General features: G+C 40.2%; 1 protein-coding gene across 1 annotated transcript in view; it reads right to left on the bottom strand.

The window, feature by feature from the left end:
• HTRA1 (HtrA serine peptidase 1) overlaps positions 1 to 18,720 on the bottom strand; it is a 34,559-nt gene that overhangs the window by 6,236 nt on the left and 9,603 nt on the right. Inside the window, exons 2-4 of the mRNA XM_074831462.1 lie at positions 10,960 to 11,059; positions 10,428 to 10,632; positions 267 to 461 (exon numbers count right to left, since the gene is read on the bottom strand). Coding sequence (XP_074687563.1) covers positions 267 to 461; positions 10,428 to 10,632; positions 10,960 to 11,059 — 500 coding nt within the window. The remainder of the gene's footprint in view (positions 1 to 266; positions 462 to 10,427; positions 10,633 to 10,959; positions 11,060 to 18,720) is intronic.

Raw genomic sequence — 18,720 nt, 5'->3', positions numbered from 1 at the left:
CACTTATTTGCCAGAGAATATTGCCTCCTCCCTCGTAATTTGTAAGAATTTTGAAGTGAAGGCAGATATTGTACTTGGTGTGGTTCCTTGGGGGATTTTTAAGTAACAAGCAAGTGCTGCTGTAGTGCAGATGTCCATATTTACATGGATGAAGGAAGAGCCAACTACGCTCACTGTTCTTAAGAACTATATCACTGGTGACATTTTCAAAGCAACTATTCAAGAAATGTAAGAGCTGAAGGGAACAAGCTCAGAGCGGGACGTACATTGATGATGGCATCGGTCTGAATATAGTCCATATCGGAGTTGCGGAGGCCCAGCTCCTTCCCTCCACGTTGAGTGGTACTAACGATCCCTGTAGTCACTGTGTTTTGAAGGGAAAACGGACTTCCAATCGCGACCACAAATTCTCCCGGTCTCAAGTCCGCAGACTGACCAAGCAGAAGAACCGGCAGTTTACCCTACAAATAGAAATACAATTTATTTTTCTTTTTTAAAAAAGGAAACAAGACAGATTCGAATGTTAAGACACTATTAGACTGGTAAAACAAATTCTACAGAAACATGAATACATTAACAGAGCAGAGGAAAAGATAAAGGCTTTTATCCCTTGGGGATTTTCCTTGTTCTGTTTTCTTTGAATATTTCATGTGGCTTGGTACAGAAATATCTCAATAAGCTTCTACTCTAAAGAGTGGGCTCTTTAGACCGTGGGAGTACTTCTTCCACAACAGGTACCCATTAAATCAGGAACAGTTAGAAGACCAAAGGAATATTTATGCTCTGCTGTACAAAGTGAACATCTGATGATACTAGGAATGAGTTGTTTCCAACAGCTTCTTGAAATAATTAACCAACAGCTGCTGAAGTAAAAATAATATAGTGTTTGAGAGTGAACACTAAAGTCAAGAAATCTACAGCCGCAGTGTATCAAAGATACATATGTACAGTTAAAAGCATTTTATATTCTCATAACACACCAGCTAATATTTCATCTTACTTTTTTTTCAATGGACTATCTCTTCTAAATAATTATATTGCCTCCTACGTACACTGATGACTTCTTCTGGAGATGTTAGGATTTAAAGACTTTATGGGATTTTTCTGTTATGACCGTAGAGGATACCATTATACTTTCCTTTCAAGATCTTATCTCTAAACATATTAACTATCATGTTATTGAAGACATTTCCACTAAGACACAAAACATTCTTAAAATCCAGCATCAACTGAGATCACTGCAATTTACAGTAACTTCTTTAGTAAAAAGAGAGGGAAGGTTGGATCCACACACCCTTGTCAATGCAATAGATTGAGAGAACCGAGTATGATTTCTCAGGAACTGAACTGGCTGGATAACAGATGATTCAAGCTGGACCAATAACCCCCCGCAGCAACCACACAACAGCTGGGAAGTTCTTAAGGGCTTCTACTCACCAAGTAATTGAGTATTCTGAAACGGAGCATATTTCAAATAAATACTTTGCCTTTATTTATTACCTGCCTGTAAAATACACATTGAGCACCATTTCTCCTTTTCTTTGCATTTTTAAAAATCAGTCTTCACCCCTTCAGTAATGTGACATGTTTTTTAATCTGTTTATGTTTAATCTGTTGTCCAAATGATCCTGATCCTCCTCAGGTATTTAACTACATATTTAATCACATAGACTAGACTATGACTATTAGTATCAATGGACCTGGACACGTATAAATTCAGGTTTTGACTTAAGGATTTGGAGGATTAGGAGGTTACTGAACCGGAAATCAAAACAGAAAAAGTTGTATCTTGGCAAACTTAACTTTAACCTAGCTTTCCTCCAAGCTCGGCCCAATTCAAAATTCTTTCCTTTGCTCAACAAACCTGGCCCCAAAAGGAAAAAGGCACTACTATAAACTTTCAGCACCGGCCAGTGATTCTAGATGCAGTGGAAGCCCCACCTAGAAATTAACTTAAACCAGTTTCCAGGGAGTGGATAACATAGTCACTTTATTAAAAAACACGGTACCTTCAAGGTATTCTTGAGCTGTGTCCCTAAAATGGAGGTACAAATTGGCTTAATATCCCTTCTTGTAATTCATTCCTTCTCGAAAACTTGTAAAGGTGCCTTTTTTCATCCCATACCTGTTCCAAAGCACACAGATTTATGTGCCTATAATTGATGGGCTCATAAAGCTATATACTATGTAGCACAGAAACAAGGCAATATTTAATTTTCCCTGATTATTTGTACAGATTCTTAAGTTAGTGATAGCTTCGTTTCAGAAGTTAATAGAAGCTGAGTCATTACTAAATTTTGGCAAAAAGGGAAAATATTATGTGCTTAAATTGGAAATCAAGAGCTAGCTTTAGGGGTCTTTTGTCACCAGAAGTTTGAAAGCCTGTCTCGATAAGTTACCCTCAGGGACAGAAGTCCACTAATACAAACTATCCCCAATGTCCATCACTTCTTATTTTCCACCTACAGTTTTATTTCAAATATCCCTGGAGATACACAATGTCTATAAAGTAGAAAGCAAAAAATAAAGGCATCAGGCATCGCTATATGCTGCTGCAAATACAGAAGTTATGGTTTTAATATTTAACAAGCCTGGTCTTGTGTATCCTTTATCCAACTTTGTTGAGATTCCACCAGAAAAATTTTACTCAGATGAACAGATTGTTTCAATAAAACTCACTGCCAAATCCCAGACAGGGTAAGATGCTCTATGGAAACTTATCTTTCAGTCTCCAGACAGCAAGAAAATAATTAACCAACTGCTTATTAAACAGAATCAGTTGGAAGAGCAACAGAATAGGCAATACAGTAAGGAGAAAAACATTTCCCTTTCTAATTATCTTTCAGAGGAAAGTTTTCACAACCAGCAATGCCCGACTATTAAATAATAAATACCTGTGGCCCGTATCAGTGCCACAGTCATAGATAAACTCAACCAAGGCTGTGGCTTAATTTTGGGAAGGATTCAACAGCGATACCCCGTTTCGCCATCGTGTTTGCAGTGCGTCAGACGAGCAGCAACATCCCAAGGCAACACCACTGAGCAGTTCGTAATCTCAGACCACAGCCCTGACTCCAAGGGACCTCTCCAGTACAGCGGGGAAGAGGCAGCTACGATTAGCTGTGCTGGGAAGCACGCAGCATATGCAACACAAACAGCCCCATATGGGTATTGTTTGGCCAGAAGGAGCACCCTGGCCCTTCCTTCTCTCACCAGATGCTGTTAAGCTTACGTAGCACGTGTTTTCAAGATGTCATTGGTCAAGAAGCGCATCTCTTTTTGGCACTGCTTTTCCTTATTTAAAAAAAAAAAATAAAGCAACACAAAAAGTGGCTTTTGTTTGCATCCCAGTGCACTGAAAACTGATACTTTATAGAGAAAGAGGACATATATCAGCAAAAGAAACATAGACAAGCAAAAGAAAGCAGAAATCTTTTTTTTTTTTCATTAATAGAAAAAAAAGACTGGTCCTGTACAAAGTTAAAGATTTATACAATGTTCCTGAGTTATAAAAACAGTTACAAAGCCAAAATCGCACTTGGCAGCAGAAAGAAAATACATGAACAATCTCTGACTAATACAATTACTTTTGATTGTGCTGAGTTTTCAAGCCTGTGCCTATACTAGCTAGGCTTCAGTTCAAAGTCTAACGCTGTATGGATTGGCTGTGGGTCATTCGGGTGATTCAACATGCCTTCTGGAAAGAGGCTAACCTTTCCTTTGCTAGGAACAAAAATCAACTGCAAAAATCGCCTTGTTCTGCACATATTATGAAACATAGCTTTGGAAAATGTGTTCTCTATTCCTTATGATTTCACAGTATGGTACCGAGCGCACTAACAGCACTGCGTGTAAATACTCTCATTAGTGCCTCTACAAGTAAATGCCATGAAAAATTGGTTATGATGAATATATACATTGTAGTGGCTTTAAATTGAGGGTTTTCTCTCTGAAAAAGCTTAAAAGTAACATTGCCACATTCAGAACTAAACTTCCCATTACCAAAGAAATCCAAGTGTTTATTTAAATTGCAAAGGTGGCTTTGAAGTGAAATCAGTTTAAAGCCAGTCAAAATCTCTGGGCATCAAGCGACTGAGTGGGAACTATGTCCTTCTGCAGTCCACGAGAGGAGCACTGATAGCAACGTTCTAAGCAGAATTATACCAGAACAGCCTGCCTGTGCCCTCACACCCTTCCCCTGGCAAGCTCTTGCCTTGATGCTAAGGCAGACATTGTAAACCAAATTTAAGTGCTTAGGTCTAGGTCCCTTAATAACTATACTTAATAAATGTGCACTCTTCAATTTTTACATAATGTGGTGATCCTGATGGTGATCAGGATGACGTTAACTACTGTTACAACTCGTGATTCTCTTCCATTAACTATAGATTTGCCACAACAGTTAATTAAAATCCCAGGCAGACGAGCATGCCTTGCAGCACAATGAACAGGGAGCCAGAAACACCCAGCACCTAAACCCAGCTTTCCCAGTGACTCACTGCACGACCTTGGGCAACACATAACGTCTTTTCTTTCCCTCCTCCCTCCATTTTTCATTTGAGGAAGCCTCAGGGCTCTGCTGGTTCCGTGTTTACTCAATAAAACAAATCTGCAAGCAGGCATTCTGCAAGTACACAGAAATAGGACTAAACATGCAAAACCCTAAGTGGCACATGACTCACTGTTTACAGCTAGCCAGAGAAGGAGCCATTAATTACTGTTAATATTTTAAGCCTTTCTCATCCCAAAGGGCTTCAGACATTTTTATATATGGATTTGACTCAAACCCTGGATAAACATAACTCCCACGAAATGAAGAGCTGCACACCACCACAAGAAACAGCTCCATCCAACACTAAGACGCAGCTATCGTGGCATGAGAGATTAGGACAAGTATAGAAGAACAGCATCATCAGCCATGAGCCAGATATTTACCTGATGTACATTAGCATCGTAGCTCGAGTCAGGTAAAATAAGTGGAGCCTTGACAAATCAGCTCTGAAATTAGGAGAAGGGGCAGCATGTAACCACCACTGGGCACAGCCAGTGCTGTAGAGAAATAAAAACCACGAGGCAGACGGCCATAACCAGTAGGTGTTTCGGTTGGAACTTTTTCATCCATGAAATAAATGAATCTGTCTCTATGTTGGCACAGAAAGCAAGTAAATCCCTTCTCTGCTCTGTAATCCCCTTCGTTTGCAGAAGGAAGATCACAACTTTGCAGGAAGCAGTTTGCAGTTCAATAAACTGATGAAGATGAGACAAATATTCTGAATTCAATTTGTCTTAAGTAGTGACAGATTTCCTTCATGCATTTTATTTTTAGGTGGAAAAGAAACAGATGCTTGTATGGTATGCTAATTCAGCTGGAAGTAACTCTGGCAAAACATATAACTTCCCTGGGAACTGCATTTCTGTTCTCATTAATGAAACTAACTTTCAGAATATGTTATGGCAAAATAAAAACACAGGCCATAAGCATATAAAAATGTAGAGTATCATCTATAATCTAGAAACTGCTTGACAAAACGCCAAAGAAAATGAAAAACCCAAGCTGAATGCATTACAAGCCTCCAAAAGTATTTCATCTATAGTTAGAAAAACAAAACTGAGTCTCCCTATCTAAATATGGAGCCTGGGAAGCTTGCAGAAAAAAAAGAAAAAAGGATGAAGCGTTGTTTTGCTATGTCACCAGGATTTCAATTACCTGGCAAGATATGGCTGTTCTCCCTTAAGATAAAATAAAATCAATATAAAATCTAAAATAAAATATATTTTAAAAGTATAAAAATGAAAAAATAAACAATAAAATAAATTTTAAAAATTAAAAAATAAAATAAAAAAAATAAAATAAAATAAAATAATACCCTGGTGCTGGCAGACCCACCCCGGAGGTGTGTGAGCATTTTGCTGTGTGGGGAGCTGGACCAGTGCATCATCCTCACAGCGAGGGCTTCTAGCAGCTATGGAAGGAAACAGCTGCTGCCTAGACTGATGAGTACACAGGAGTTAACATCCAAACTATCTCATTTCTATGGATCCTGAAGACTTCTGGAAGCAATATGTGGTCTTCCTCAGGCTCTCAAGAGGAAGCAACGTAATATCCAGCAACAGATTTCAAAGTAAAATAGCATTTTAGAAAAGCCGCTTACATCTGGTATTCAAGTAGTTTGGTTTTTCAAAATGTGGGCTATTAAAATATTGATACATAAACAGGAAAGTTTGCTTTCCTGCTTCCTCCAGTTTGTACACACAGGGGAAAAAAAGCAAATCCCCTCTAACCACAAAGATACAGACGCTGCATTGCCTCACAAAACCACCAAAGGAATGAGGGCAGAAGGCCCTGTTGATTTAAAAGTGTCAAACTAAGTGGTTATTAGTAAGATGCAGGAAAAACTGTAAGCAACAGGGTTGAAATACCACCGCAAATTAAAGATTGGTCACAAACCCACTCTGCTGTACCATGTAGATGCCAAAACCTGCCTGGGATACCAAAGCCAGTAACTGGTCACACTGAGGAACAGAAAACTTCAGACCCTGGCATGGTTTTCATGACATGGGTGCTATTTCAGAGTCAGTGGCAAGTGTCTCACAGCTGGTTTTTAAGTGTGTAGGAAGAAGATACACCTCAAAATAAAGCCATTCACCGTGCTCCCCTCTTTTGTACTCATTGCCAAATCCTAGACACCTGCCACAAAGATCATTTCTGTGGGCAGAGTCCAATTTCCAGAGGTGAAAGGGGTCTCCAGGCAAAAGCCACCTCCACTTTCCACTACTTTTGGCTTCCAGCTTTGATTTGGGTCAGGGCACAGGGCTCTTTTATAACTCTGCTCGCAACTAAACTTGACATTGTCCATTAAACCACCCTAAAATTTTCTTTCCTCCTCCTGGTGTTTACAGTTTTCAGCCGCTGTATCATACATTCTTGTTTAACAAGGTAGTTATTTGTCTTGAGATGAATTTCATTATTAAGCTCTGCCAGCATCTGGAGTGTTGTGTAATATTTCTGATGGGTTTCATGCTCACTGCAGTATCACACGTGCCACACAGGATGGATTATTTCACCAGCCTCCGCCTGTGCTGCCAAAGTCCAAATTTTTCTAGGAAAGTTTCATAAATTTTGCATGTTCATATCCAAATTGTTTGCAACTGTGCTGTTTCTTTCTAGTATTGCTGTCTCCTCAGAGCTGTCTGCATTTGGAAGGATAGTTGTATTGCATTCACGTTTACCACACTTGACTCCAATCTTACTTCCTACTTTCAACACTTCAGCAAACTGCTGTGTGTCACTGTGGACACAAGAAAAACAGTTGCTCTCCTTTACAGGCCGATAAAATTAAGCATATTTTAGGATTAGACGAACAACTCCAAGATTTCTGTTCTTCATTGACTGCAGTATGATTTTCCATGGAGAAGAATTTAATCAGGGAAATGGTTCACTCTTACTGGTGCCCAGATTATACCACTCTCTTTCATTTCCTATTGCACTCAGCAAAGCCAAATTAGTTCTAGCAAGGTCTTTGGCCAGATATTCACAGCTTAAAGAAAAACAGCATGCAGGCTGCTGCTAAAATCTTGACAGTTTTCGGAATATCAGCTGACAGCCTAAACTCATACTTCAAGGTCAGCTCTGTTCCTCCCACAGAGGCATTCTTCACCCTTCAGATCCTGCCTTAACATGCCACAGAAAAACAGAAGAAAAAAAAAATTTTTGCATCTTTGATGTCACCTTCAAATAATTTATTCAAAAGGAAGAACTTCACCTCTTACTTCAGAAAAATTCTTAGGGATGGTTTTCATGCCATATCCAGATTTTTAAAGGGTTATTTGTTCCATCACACTGACTTCTTTAGTCATCAAATACATTTCAATTCAACAACTTACTACCTTTGTGATTTTAAAAAGCCTTTTATGAATCTGGATGATTGCAAGGCATTTCAGTACAAAAAGGAAAGCTCAAATACTGAACTTGAATCGATACGTAAAAATGTCACAGGAAAGTTCAGTCTGAAAATCAACTTCTCAGCTGACCGTCTTTCCATTTTAACTTTTTGTGAACACTTGCAATTTTGTGTTTCTAATTCTCCAAGTGCAAAGTATCATCTGTCCTGCAAACAGAGGTGCTTCAGGCTTCATCTTGCATTGCAATTTTCCAGTGCCCTGTCACTAGAGCTAGCTGGAAAACTAGTCTCCCATCCTAGAAAAAACAACAAGAGATAAAAGAAGTTTTCCCCAAGACTTCCCAAAATTATCCTAAAATGCAACAGGCAAGGGCCAAGGGGGAATAACATAACAAGGTACTGGGTTGTACAACTGATAGAATGCTTACCAGGGGTATGTCAGACCCAAGTTTATATCCATATTCTACCTAAATTAGAGCAGAAACATGAAATTTGATGTCCTGCTACCCAGATGGATGTGCTAAGTTAACAATACCTGAGGAAGACAGCGGGAGCCTGCTCACCTCCTTCTGCAAGAGCTCAGCCTCCAGGCACTGAGATACTTCCCAAAATTTTATTAAAACCAACCCTTTTTCTCATAGCCACCTGAATATTAATGGAACAATCCCTCCCCTCTCCACCTCCAAAAAAAGAAGTATGTAGCTGTTTGGCTCTAAATAGTTCTAAGACAGAAAAAGCTTCCTGCCTTAAAGAATTTGCAAATATATATAAATGAATTAGGTTGCAATGCTGATGTGCCATTTGCAAAACAGGGTCACAACTATGTTCAAAAATTAAACTGATGGAAGAAGATGACTATCCTTTAATTATACAGCAGTAATTTTTAAAAAAGAAGAGTCTCTGCCATCTTGCAAGTCGTAACTAGAATCACCAGTTCCAGTCCTGTTTAGCAGTGGTTTCCACTACAGGCAACTCATCTGGCTGTGGTTCTCTTTTTTCCAAGCTGCTTCCAGTCTTCCAGGTTCTCCCTTCCCGCAAGCAGCTTAAGCAGGGAAATTTTGGAGCCATTTCTTTAGGGTATCAAATAACAAAAACCTCTATGTCTGCCTGCTTCTTAAGTCCTCAAAACGATCTGTCACATCAGTTCAATGTTTCCTCTCTTTGACTCACCAGCTTCTCTCTTCTCTGAAGCTCACCTTCCCATTGCTTGAAGTCCTCCCCTTCTTGCCACCGTTTTCTGGTCTACTTTCCTCACCATGTTGTGCTTCCAATTTTAAATCACTTTTCCACTGCCCTTCACACCCTGCCATATCCTACTCGGCCTAATGCAGCCAGTTCTCATCCTGGGGATCTTTCCCTTTGCTTTGTTACTGCAGATCTGCTTTTGCTTATTTTAATACAAAAATGAGAAAATAAGTCATTGGTAAATGTATAAATAGGTTACTTCAGGAAAACAGAGGAAAAAACAAAACAGCAAAAAAAATTCTTGGTATTGTTATGGTTTTCTGCCATGTTGCTGTTAAGAAGCTTTTAAATAAGAAAAAAAGAGCGAGCTTTTAAATGACAAAGGTCGCAAGGGAGCAGCAGGAGCACTTCATAACTTGGGTCATCCAAGACGTCTGATTTAGTCATGAATTCTGGCACAAACACTTTTGACCTCACTGGGGAATAGGTCTGAAGTAAAACAACACTGCAAGATCTACACATTTTTGAGTCATGTGTTTCAAATGAAACGTTCTTGCCCGTTAAATTTGGAGGTCATTAACAGTCCAAACCAGGGAAACCAATATGAGCAGCACCCCAAGCAATCACACGCATCTAATTGCATCTATGTTACACACTATTTCGACACAATATTCCACTTGTGCTATGCTGCTGACGTGCAGAACCGCATGGCAGCTTTCCTCCTGTTGCAAGAGGCAGAATAATGCTGACAGACGTATGTTTGATATGGAGGAAGACTATGGATGGGAAGTTGCATTCCCATTTGTTCAGAAAACCACTTGCACTGCAAGAGCACCTTTCCAAGCTGGCTTTAATTTGCACATTCAAGATGCTTCCTAAAATATATTCCATTTTAGTATCCACACCAGCGTGGTACAGCCCTTCAGAGGAACAAATGCATCCTCTAAAAGCAATTTGTGACTTCAGTACAGGCACACAAGAAAGACTAATACGTCCCTCTACCAGCAACATGGGAACACCCCCATTTCTTCTCAGAGGGAGAGTTATATTAGTCAATGTGTGTGTAAACCAGCCAGCAAACCATGTTGTTGTTTTTCATTTTGAGGATGCATACAGAAGTGCTACATACTCGCTGGCACTACACTGAGAGGTGATAAACTTAACCACTACCAACCACAAACTTGGCTTTTAAAAATGTGTATCCACCCAGCTCAAATATTCTCTGTAACTCAGACCACTAAACGACTAGCCTTTCCTTCAAACATGAGAATTAGCAATAGCTTTTGGAAAGGAGGATACTAAATTAAGAGGAATAAAATGTGTCTTGCTTTCACAACCCACCTGAGAATCTATTTTAATTAGTGCAATGTCAGCTTTTTCATCAACATCTTTAATTTTAGCTTCGTATGTTTCACCGTTCTTCAGCTCCACTTTCACCCGGTTTTTGTTGGTGACGACATGGGCGTTTGTCACTATCAGTCCGTCTTCTGAGACAATGAACCCTGAACCACTGGCAACAGGAATCTCCCTCTTCGAATAAGGAAGTCTAAAAGACATGGGAAATAAACATTTATCACTGTAAAAAGTTGAAAGATCACAAATCACTCCAAATAACACACAGCCAAAAAGAGTCTGGTGGGTTTTAATGCTTTAGGATATCTGTTGTTACTTACTATCATTAACAAGATAAGACACATGCATTAGTTCAACTTTTTTTTCCCCCAAGACTCTTAAATTCTCTTTAATTCTTAAGCATGACAAATATTTATCATCTCAACAACCTCTTTGCCATTACATAGCATCAATCAACATTTCTGGCACACTGGCAGCTGTTTTCAAGAATACAAAAATCAAAATTGGGCATCTTGTTTACTTGCGAAATAATTCAATGTGAACCACAGCAGGAGCGATCTTCTCCACCACATCTGCAATAAAGTTGTATTTGTGCCGCAGGCTATTAGGATGTTCTTGGCCTGAAATAGAAACACAAAACATGTCATGAGTCCTTCAAGTGACAGGGGAAGGGTCATTGCAAAACACCTGAATTAAAAAAAGCTCCATGTGGATAACCTTCCCCTCCTTAAAAGTCATCTGCAGCATAACCCTTGCCCCCAGATTTCCCTTTAGCCTCTTTGCACAGAAGAGGCAGCACGCTTTATCATCGGGACAAACGGATCCATGAAACCTTCTTGTTTCAAGCACACGTAATCGGGTCATGGGGCAGCAGACCCGCTGCTCCAGCGTGGCTGTAGCCGCAGCCCCCAGTTCAGCACACCCCGCTGCTGGTGGCCCCAGGGATGAGGCACTGGAGGACCAGGGGGTTTAGTCCCTGTCTGCACTGCCCCGCTCTTCCCTTCCTGAAAGGCGTCTTGAATTTAGCTGCCTCCGCTACTGCTCTCACCTCTTTTCTTTTCTGGATGGTCTATTTAGCTTGTAGGGTTCTTCTCAGATTAAACAAACGGGCTCTGTTCCTCTGCCAAAATACGCCTGCTTAGTGATTTTTGAAGTCTCATGCTGCTGCATTTGTAAAATGCTGAGGACAACAAGGTCCTAACTCCGGTGCGAGCCTACAGCAGCTGCTGTGAACCTTCAGCTGGGGTACGAGGTTTGTGCTGCCTCTCCCACCAGTGTCCCCACACAGCTCCAACCACCAGCCTCTGCCTGGCACCGAAATGTGGAGGCACGTAACATATGCTCTACACAACCACACTCAAGGCATCCTTCCCACTGCGCCCACCCACCGTCCATCAGCTCCACGGAGGAGTGGATCCCATGGACTCCGGAGTTACTGAACCACCCTCAAGGCTATAAAATAGATACGCACACGAAAAACAATGGGACCCCAAAGCTCTGCATTCCTGGGCAGTGCTGTAACACAAAAGCTCATGGTCACTGAGTATTCAAGAGAGTTCAGTGGGATTTTCAAAAGCAACTGGATACCAAACTCCTATTGTAGACATCAGAAAACCTGTCTGCACCATCAGATGTCTAAGAATTTCTGGAAAAAACTCACAACTCTGACACAGCTTTCCCTTCTCAAGTAGTTCAGGGGCAAAACTTTTTTTTTCAAATTGAGAGCAACTAAGCAGTGGGAAAACCCCAAAGAGTTACTTTGTATTTCCCTAGAGGCGAGAAACACCCTTTGTTTTCATTAGCCTTCCCGTTTTATCTGATGCATATTATTTTGCGTTATAAAGGCAGAAGCCAAATCCACGATTGACTTTCAGATGAGTATTAATGTGCTGTGCTGCTCCCATCCGTCCTTGCCATTTGGCTTCTAAATCCATCCGGAGATTAAAGCAGTAAGCAGCTTGTGGATGCTGTAAGTGCCTGTGATGGTGTAACAGGATGATTTATTTGCAGATCTGTAGGAGACACAGGACTGTCCTATAAAATCATCCCAGTATGGATACCTGAATGACCTTCACTATCGGAAAACCACACTGAAAAACCATGCAAATTTTTAAGTACACACTGGAGGCAAAAACCCAGGGCAGGAGATTCAGAGGAATGATTTGGGAACAAAACACTGCTGCTTTTAATACTAACCAGACATTGGTTTTATTCAGGGTGAACAAGGGGTTTCAGGTGACTTACCAATGCCAACTACGTTACACTGCCCTCATGAGAGGAGTAGATGCTCCACCCAAACACTATCTGATCACTCAAGAGCATGCTTTTTTCTCATTTATACCCTGTGAAACATCTCAAGGGCTTTTAAACGCAATCAGTCATGAACAGCAGCCACAGCAGTAACCACATAATCCACTCTGCGGTTTCAGACCACAGTTCAGCCGTTAATCTGCTTCATGAAGCAGGAATGTTGATCAGGAAACTTGTGTCCTCACCTACTGTTTTCTTCAAAAGTATTCTGTGTCTCATTTACACATAAACTGTTGTCCTTAAGACTTTTATGTCAGAAAGGCATAAAGGCTTGCTGATTGACAAACATCAATTTAAAAGGATTTATGTTCTCTATTAGAAATATTAGGTATCAAAGGAACCATATCATTGCTATAAAGCTGACAACTATAACAGGAGAGTTTTGAAAATCCAGTAGGAGAATGAGAACTGCCATTTGGAAGCATTCATTCGCATTAAATAGGAGCTTTGACAGATTATCAGATTGGATTAACGTGATGTTGGGATATAACGCCACAGGGCACTACTGTAGCCATCAATATGCTTTTTGATCACTGCTTATAAAATGATTTCATCTCAGTTACAATGCTGTAGACATTCAAAGGTCATGTCCTGCCCTTGAAAAAAAGAGCTCCCACAGATGAGGGAACTGCACAGGAAAACACACAGCTTTTTTTATGCCTTCAATCTTTTTTTTGCGTTTAGCTATTCAAGAAGAGAAAGGATGCCTAAGCTGTACATGGTGAGACTACTAACACTTCATCTCAGAGAGCTGCCTTCACTTTGAGTCGGAGGCTACAAATGCCCAGATTTCAGAACTGACAGTGTTTTCCATATAATCTGCCTCCTTGCACCGTCCCAAACTAAACTGCACAATTAAAAGGTCAAAATTTCATACTCTGAAAGAGTTAGATAATAAATACTGATCCATGGCATACTGACCTAAAAAGCTTACAACAACTTGCCACGCCTGCCTATTGCTTATGTATTAGGAATTCTTGCATTGTGTAACACAGTTTTGCAACAGCTCTTGAACAACTGCCAATTTAAATAGAAAACATACCTTTTTAAGCAAATAAACAGAAGTCAAAGTACCATTCAGATAAATTCATTGATGAATGCTAACAAAAAAAACCCCTATCACCTGATCTTTACCGTTATGTGACAACATAAAACCTGAAGGCTATAGTAAAAGTATTAACATGTTGAAAATTTCTTCTATCACTGAGGAAAAGTATCATGGGGGAAAAAAATCGAGACCAAAAATAGACACGTCTGCATGCATACCATTTGCCCATTATGTAAATACTTAATGCTCACCATCGCTAATTGCTCTTTGGGATTCCTGAGCAATGCATGAGAGCTGAAAGGAGCACTGATCTTTCTCACAAGCAACCACTACCATGTAAAATTTTATCTTAGATTTGAATCACCAGTAGGCACAGGCTACTATGTAGAAGCCTAAATTGTCACAAACCCACCAATAATACAAACCTAATATGAGCAGATGCTTATTCCTCAGCCACCATACGGTAGTTTCCAGCCATCACCAGCCACTGCAGAAGACGGCAGGTGAAATTCAGAACTTCTCAGGAGATACTTTCCTCTTCTCTCTCTCACATGCAATTTCCAGCTGTACTGATAGTTCAGGGTCTTAGTAGAAAATAGTTTTAAGAATGGAATGGGTATCATGCAACATCCTCCAGGTTTTCAGGTTTAAAGAGCCGGAGACTCTGCAGTGGTTTAATGGACTTTGCTTGATTATTAAGCAACAAAAAAGCAGTAGCTTTGTTTTGATTGATGATATTGTTTTGACTATGTAATCCCCACTGCCTGTGTATTCTACCCACATCTAACCACAAAGTCCATCCTGACTAACAGGTACCCCACAAGCAGGTGGCCAGCTCTTTAATTCCATGCTTAAATTGGTCCCCAAAATGTAGTTTTCTCAGTTCAAAACTACTTTCTTTGCTGTAACCAGTGTTGAATTCATGAGAATTGTTTCCCCAATCTTCTGGCCTTTTTCTTTTTTCTTTAAACCACACCCTTCTGGAGTTTTGTTCTTAGTAGAGTCATTTCATTATTTTTTTGGTTTTGGGGTTGGAGCTTTTTGGGGGTTTTTTTTTAGTTTTGTCGTGGGGTTTTTTTTAATCATTGAGAGGTGGGCTTGAATAAAGCTCTAGTTCCTAAATACCTTCAGGCTTTGATGTTCAGATCTTTGCAGACTGTTCCTCTTTCTATTTATATGCTGTGACTATTGTGTTTTGTAATGTTTTTATTGAACTACTGCACAATGCCCTGAATGCCCATGAGCATGGTGAAGAAACCTTTATTAATGACATTATAAAGATGATTGTTGTGAATTCATTTAATGATCAAAAACTGACTTAAAAAACATAAACAGGTTACAGCTTGAAAAATACCCAAGGCAACTAATTCTTCAAGGACTTCAAAGGTGTGCTGGCTGTCCGCCCTCAAATGAAAAGGAAAATCTCTGCCAACTGACATTAATAGGGTTAATATCAGTAAACAAACTGCTAGGAGGCAAGACAGAATACTAAGCCATGGAAAAAAAGCACACCAGGCTGTAAACAACTGAAATAATTTGGTTTCATAAAGATGAGCCAAAAAGCATATTAAGATCTAGGTTCTGATTAGGTCCTTGCTCAAAGTGGCATTGATGCTTTAATGCTTACAACTCATACATGCTGCTTTTGGTAATATTTTGAGCTAAACTGTAAAGATGCTTTGGAGATAGAAATCTCATAAAAGTAACCTCTCCCCTTCAGTTGTGAGAACTGCTGTGCTGGAAGATCTTGTGAGAACTGCTGGTCTGGAAGATCTTCTCTCAACATAGGTCCACCTCTCATGAGAACAGATCTTCACACAAAGCTTTAGGCACATCGCAGTCAGAAATGGATCTTTTCTCCACCCAGTTTTCACGTGTTTCCCCCCCTTTCAAACAAGGGGGGCTCTGCTCTCACCCAGCAGCACCAGCTCAGCTCGCTGCCTGCTCTCCCCTGCTCCCCGACTGCATCCAGCGCAGCCAACCTGTCCTAATGCACCCCCAACACTTCCCTGTCTGCTTTCCACCATCTGAAGTTAGAACGAAACACAATTATTTCATTCTATGGGACTTTTTTGTCTCAGATACAGGAAGGGGGGAAAAAAAAGGCACAGCCCAGCAAACACCAGCAAGCCCATGTCCAATGTCAAAAAGCTCAAGATTCAGCCTGAAATCAAGCCTTTGATTTCTTTAAAAACAGTAAGAAACTTCCATTCCCATTAAGATTCAGAAAAACCCAACTTCCCATGAAACAGTAATCATCCAAGACAACTGCAACTATCAGTATTTGTAATTTTATAACTGCTCATATTTAAAAGGCTGCTCATATGCAAATTGCAGGGAGGGTGGAGCACCATCTCCAGGTGCATCATTGAAGATGCTTCATATTGGAAAAGTGCAATGCCCCTGTCCTTCCAGGGGAACCAAATTAAAATATCCTTTGGGTTTGCTTTGTACTTGCACCTGAGCAGCAGCGTGCTCAGCTGGGAGGGCTGTTTCACCCCCGCCCCGTTCATCAGACCCAGTGTTACCACCTCAGCTAGTTAGGTCTCACGGTCTGCTAACATCAGGCTGGTGCCAGTGGAAGAAAATGGGGCTTGGATCCAGGGATCTATGGTTGATCTATCTTTTCCTGTTAACTCCATGATGATCAGAAGCGTGTCTATGAAATCCTTGCCCAGTAACACAGAGTATGAGCTGAGCCACTGCAACCTGCTGAAGTTCATGGGCTAACTAAATGTCTTAAGCTACCCAGGTTGTTGAAAAATAGATGATTACTTCCTCCTGTACTCACTGCTTACTTTATGTTATATTCAGATACACAATCCCAGGTGCATACACACACTGAGGGTCTGGGGTCTGAAAGAACCGCTTAAGACTGTGTTTCTCTGAAGGATGAAACCAGAAGGGCTTAAGCACTCACGAAACCTCTGGGCTGGCAGAACCGGTGACTGCTAACACAAACCACAAGACTGTAAAGTTTTGCTTGGAGAGCTTCCACCCTCCCAAATAAAACTCCAACCGCTGGTGTTTGTACAAACTCCCATTCATGTCATATAGGGAAACGTTAAAACCTCTGACGCTACTATGGAAACAAAAACTCCAGCAAATGTGCTTAGCTCACACTGAAAATGGTGGTATCAGCAAGCTCCGCTGGAGAGACACAAGGAAAAATTGATGTATGGGAATCTGCTGCCATGCTTTTTTTTGAAATTACATAAAACTGCAAGCCTAAATATTCCACTTCCTATTCAAGGATAAATTGTGTAATACACCGAAAAAAGGATATTACGCAATGAAAACACTAAGAAAATAAGAAACAACATTGTACGTATCGTTGACAATTCGCTTAAGAACAACTTTCAGATCAGTGGAGGGAATTTTGAGAGGTCTAAACCACAGCACCTTGCTAATAAGTCTACTATTACCTCAGTTATTTTTTCCCCTGTATAATCCAAGGAGAAACTAAAAGACAGTTCACAGATTTCTGAGAATTATATCTGTATTAACTGTGACAGCCCTAAAAGCAAAAATATTTTCACAGCACTAAATAATGGAGAGATTTCAAGTGTTTTACTCTAGCAAACAGTAAACTGCACAAATCTGGTATTCACTTAAAATACTTCCCACAGCAAGAACCACTGCAAGATTAAAGTGAGGATTTAAGCAAAATCACTTTTTGGCATGAACGCAAACTTGCAAAGGGAAAATAAAGTCCATTTTCATCATCATAATATTTAGATGATCAGTTCTTTCTTGGTAACCTTTAACAAGGACTCTGTCACATGCACCAGAGATCTTGCAAGTAACAGGCTTTGAAAGCTGTATTTTCCCTGCTAATCCAAAATCCTGAAACCATTAATTTTAATCACTGATTTTAAACAAACCAAAAACAAAGCTGCCAAGCTAAACAAAATAGGGAATCTATACAAAATTTGTAGAACAAAACTGCTCTCAAATTAATAACACAAAAACCAGTTTTCAGACCAGTGTCTGGCCACTCATATAACACTGCACGTTTGAGTACACAATTGAAGGTAAATTGCATGTTTTAATTGATATTCCCAAGAACAAAAGCTGACTTTATTGCTTTTCATGGAAAAGGGTGTGAAAGAGTAGACAAAGCCCACCAAGCAACAGGATGTTCCTGCTGGTGGTGCAGAGGCTGCTGCGATGCACTGGATAGCTCAGTCTCTGCGTGCACCCTACTCCCAGCTACTGGACACAAATTAACGTTTACTCTGACCAGAGTTTAAGAAGGCAAGTTATTAAAATGTAAATGTATGAATAAGTAAGAGCAGATATTGGTAACACATGAATGACCAGGCTACACGAAGAGAACACCAGATAGAGAGCTCTTCTGCATTTATAAAACAAGAAAACAGAAAAAAATAAAAGTATTTGAAGATAATTAAATTGTGAAGTACAGAGTCTTCCGAGAACTTTGGTCCAACCTCTCTGGTCCAGCTTCTCTCTTTGTATGAAACAGATCTCTTTGGCATCCAGTCCCAATGTAATTCAGAACTTGCTTGCCACTGAAAACAGTCAATGGGCAATGTCCTTGGGCAATGTGCCTACAGCTTTCTTGCAGCAGGTTTCTATAACTTCAGACACAAAACTTAAAATTTTAGCCGAACAGGAACTGTTCCTACCACTTGTCTACAAGGCAGAATAAGCAGCAAATGAACCGGATACTTCTATTGCAACTCAACTACTGAATTTCTAGATAGATGTCAAATGGTTGGAATGTTGTGCAAAAGGAGGAACACCCAGGATGTGCATCTTGGTTTAAGCCATGTTACTCAGTCACTACACAACTTGTGAAAAGTAATTTGAATCCTCGGTGTCTTAGATTTATCTTTAAAATGGGCATAACCCCCATTTCATCTCACGGGAATCTCAACTCAGAGAGAGTTGGGGGTGTTC

This window comes from Strix aluco, chromosome 7 (assembly GCF_031877795.1).
Source record: "Strix aluco isolate bStrAlu1 chromosome 7, bStrAlu1.hap1, whole genome shotgun sequence".
NCBI lineage: Eukaryota > Metazoa > Chordata > Aves > Strigiformes > Strigidae > Strix > Strix aluco.
This window is presented reverse-complemented; position numbering and strand designations above follow the sequence as displayed.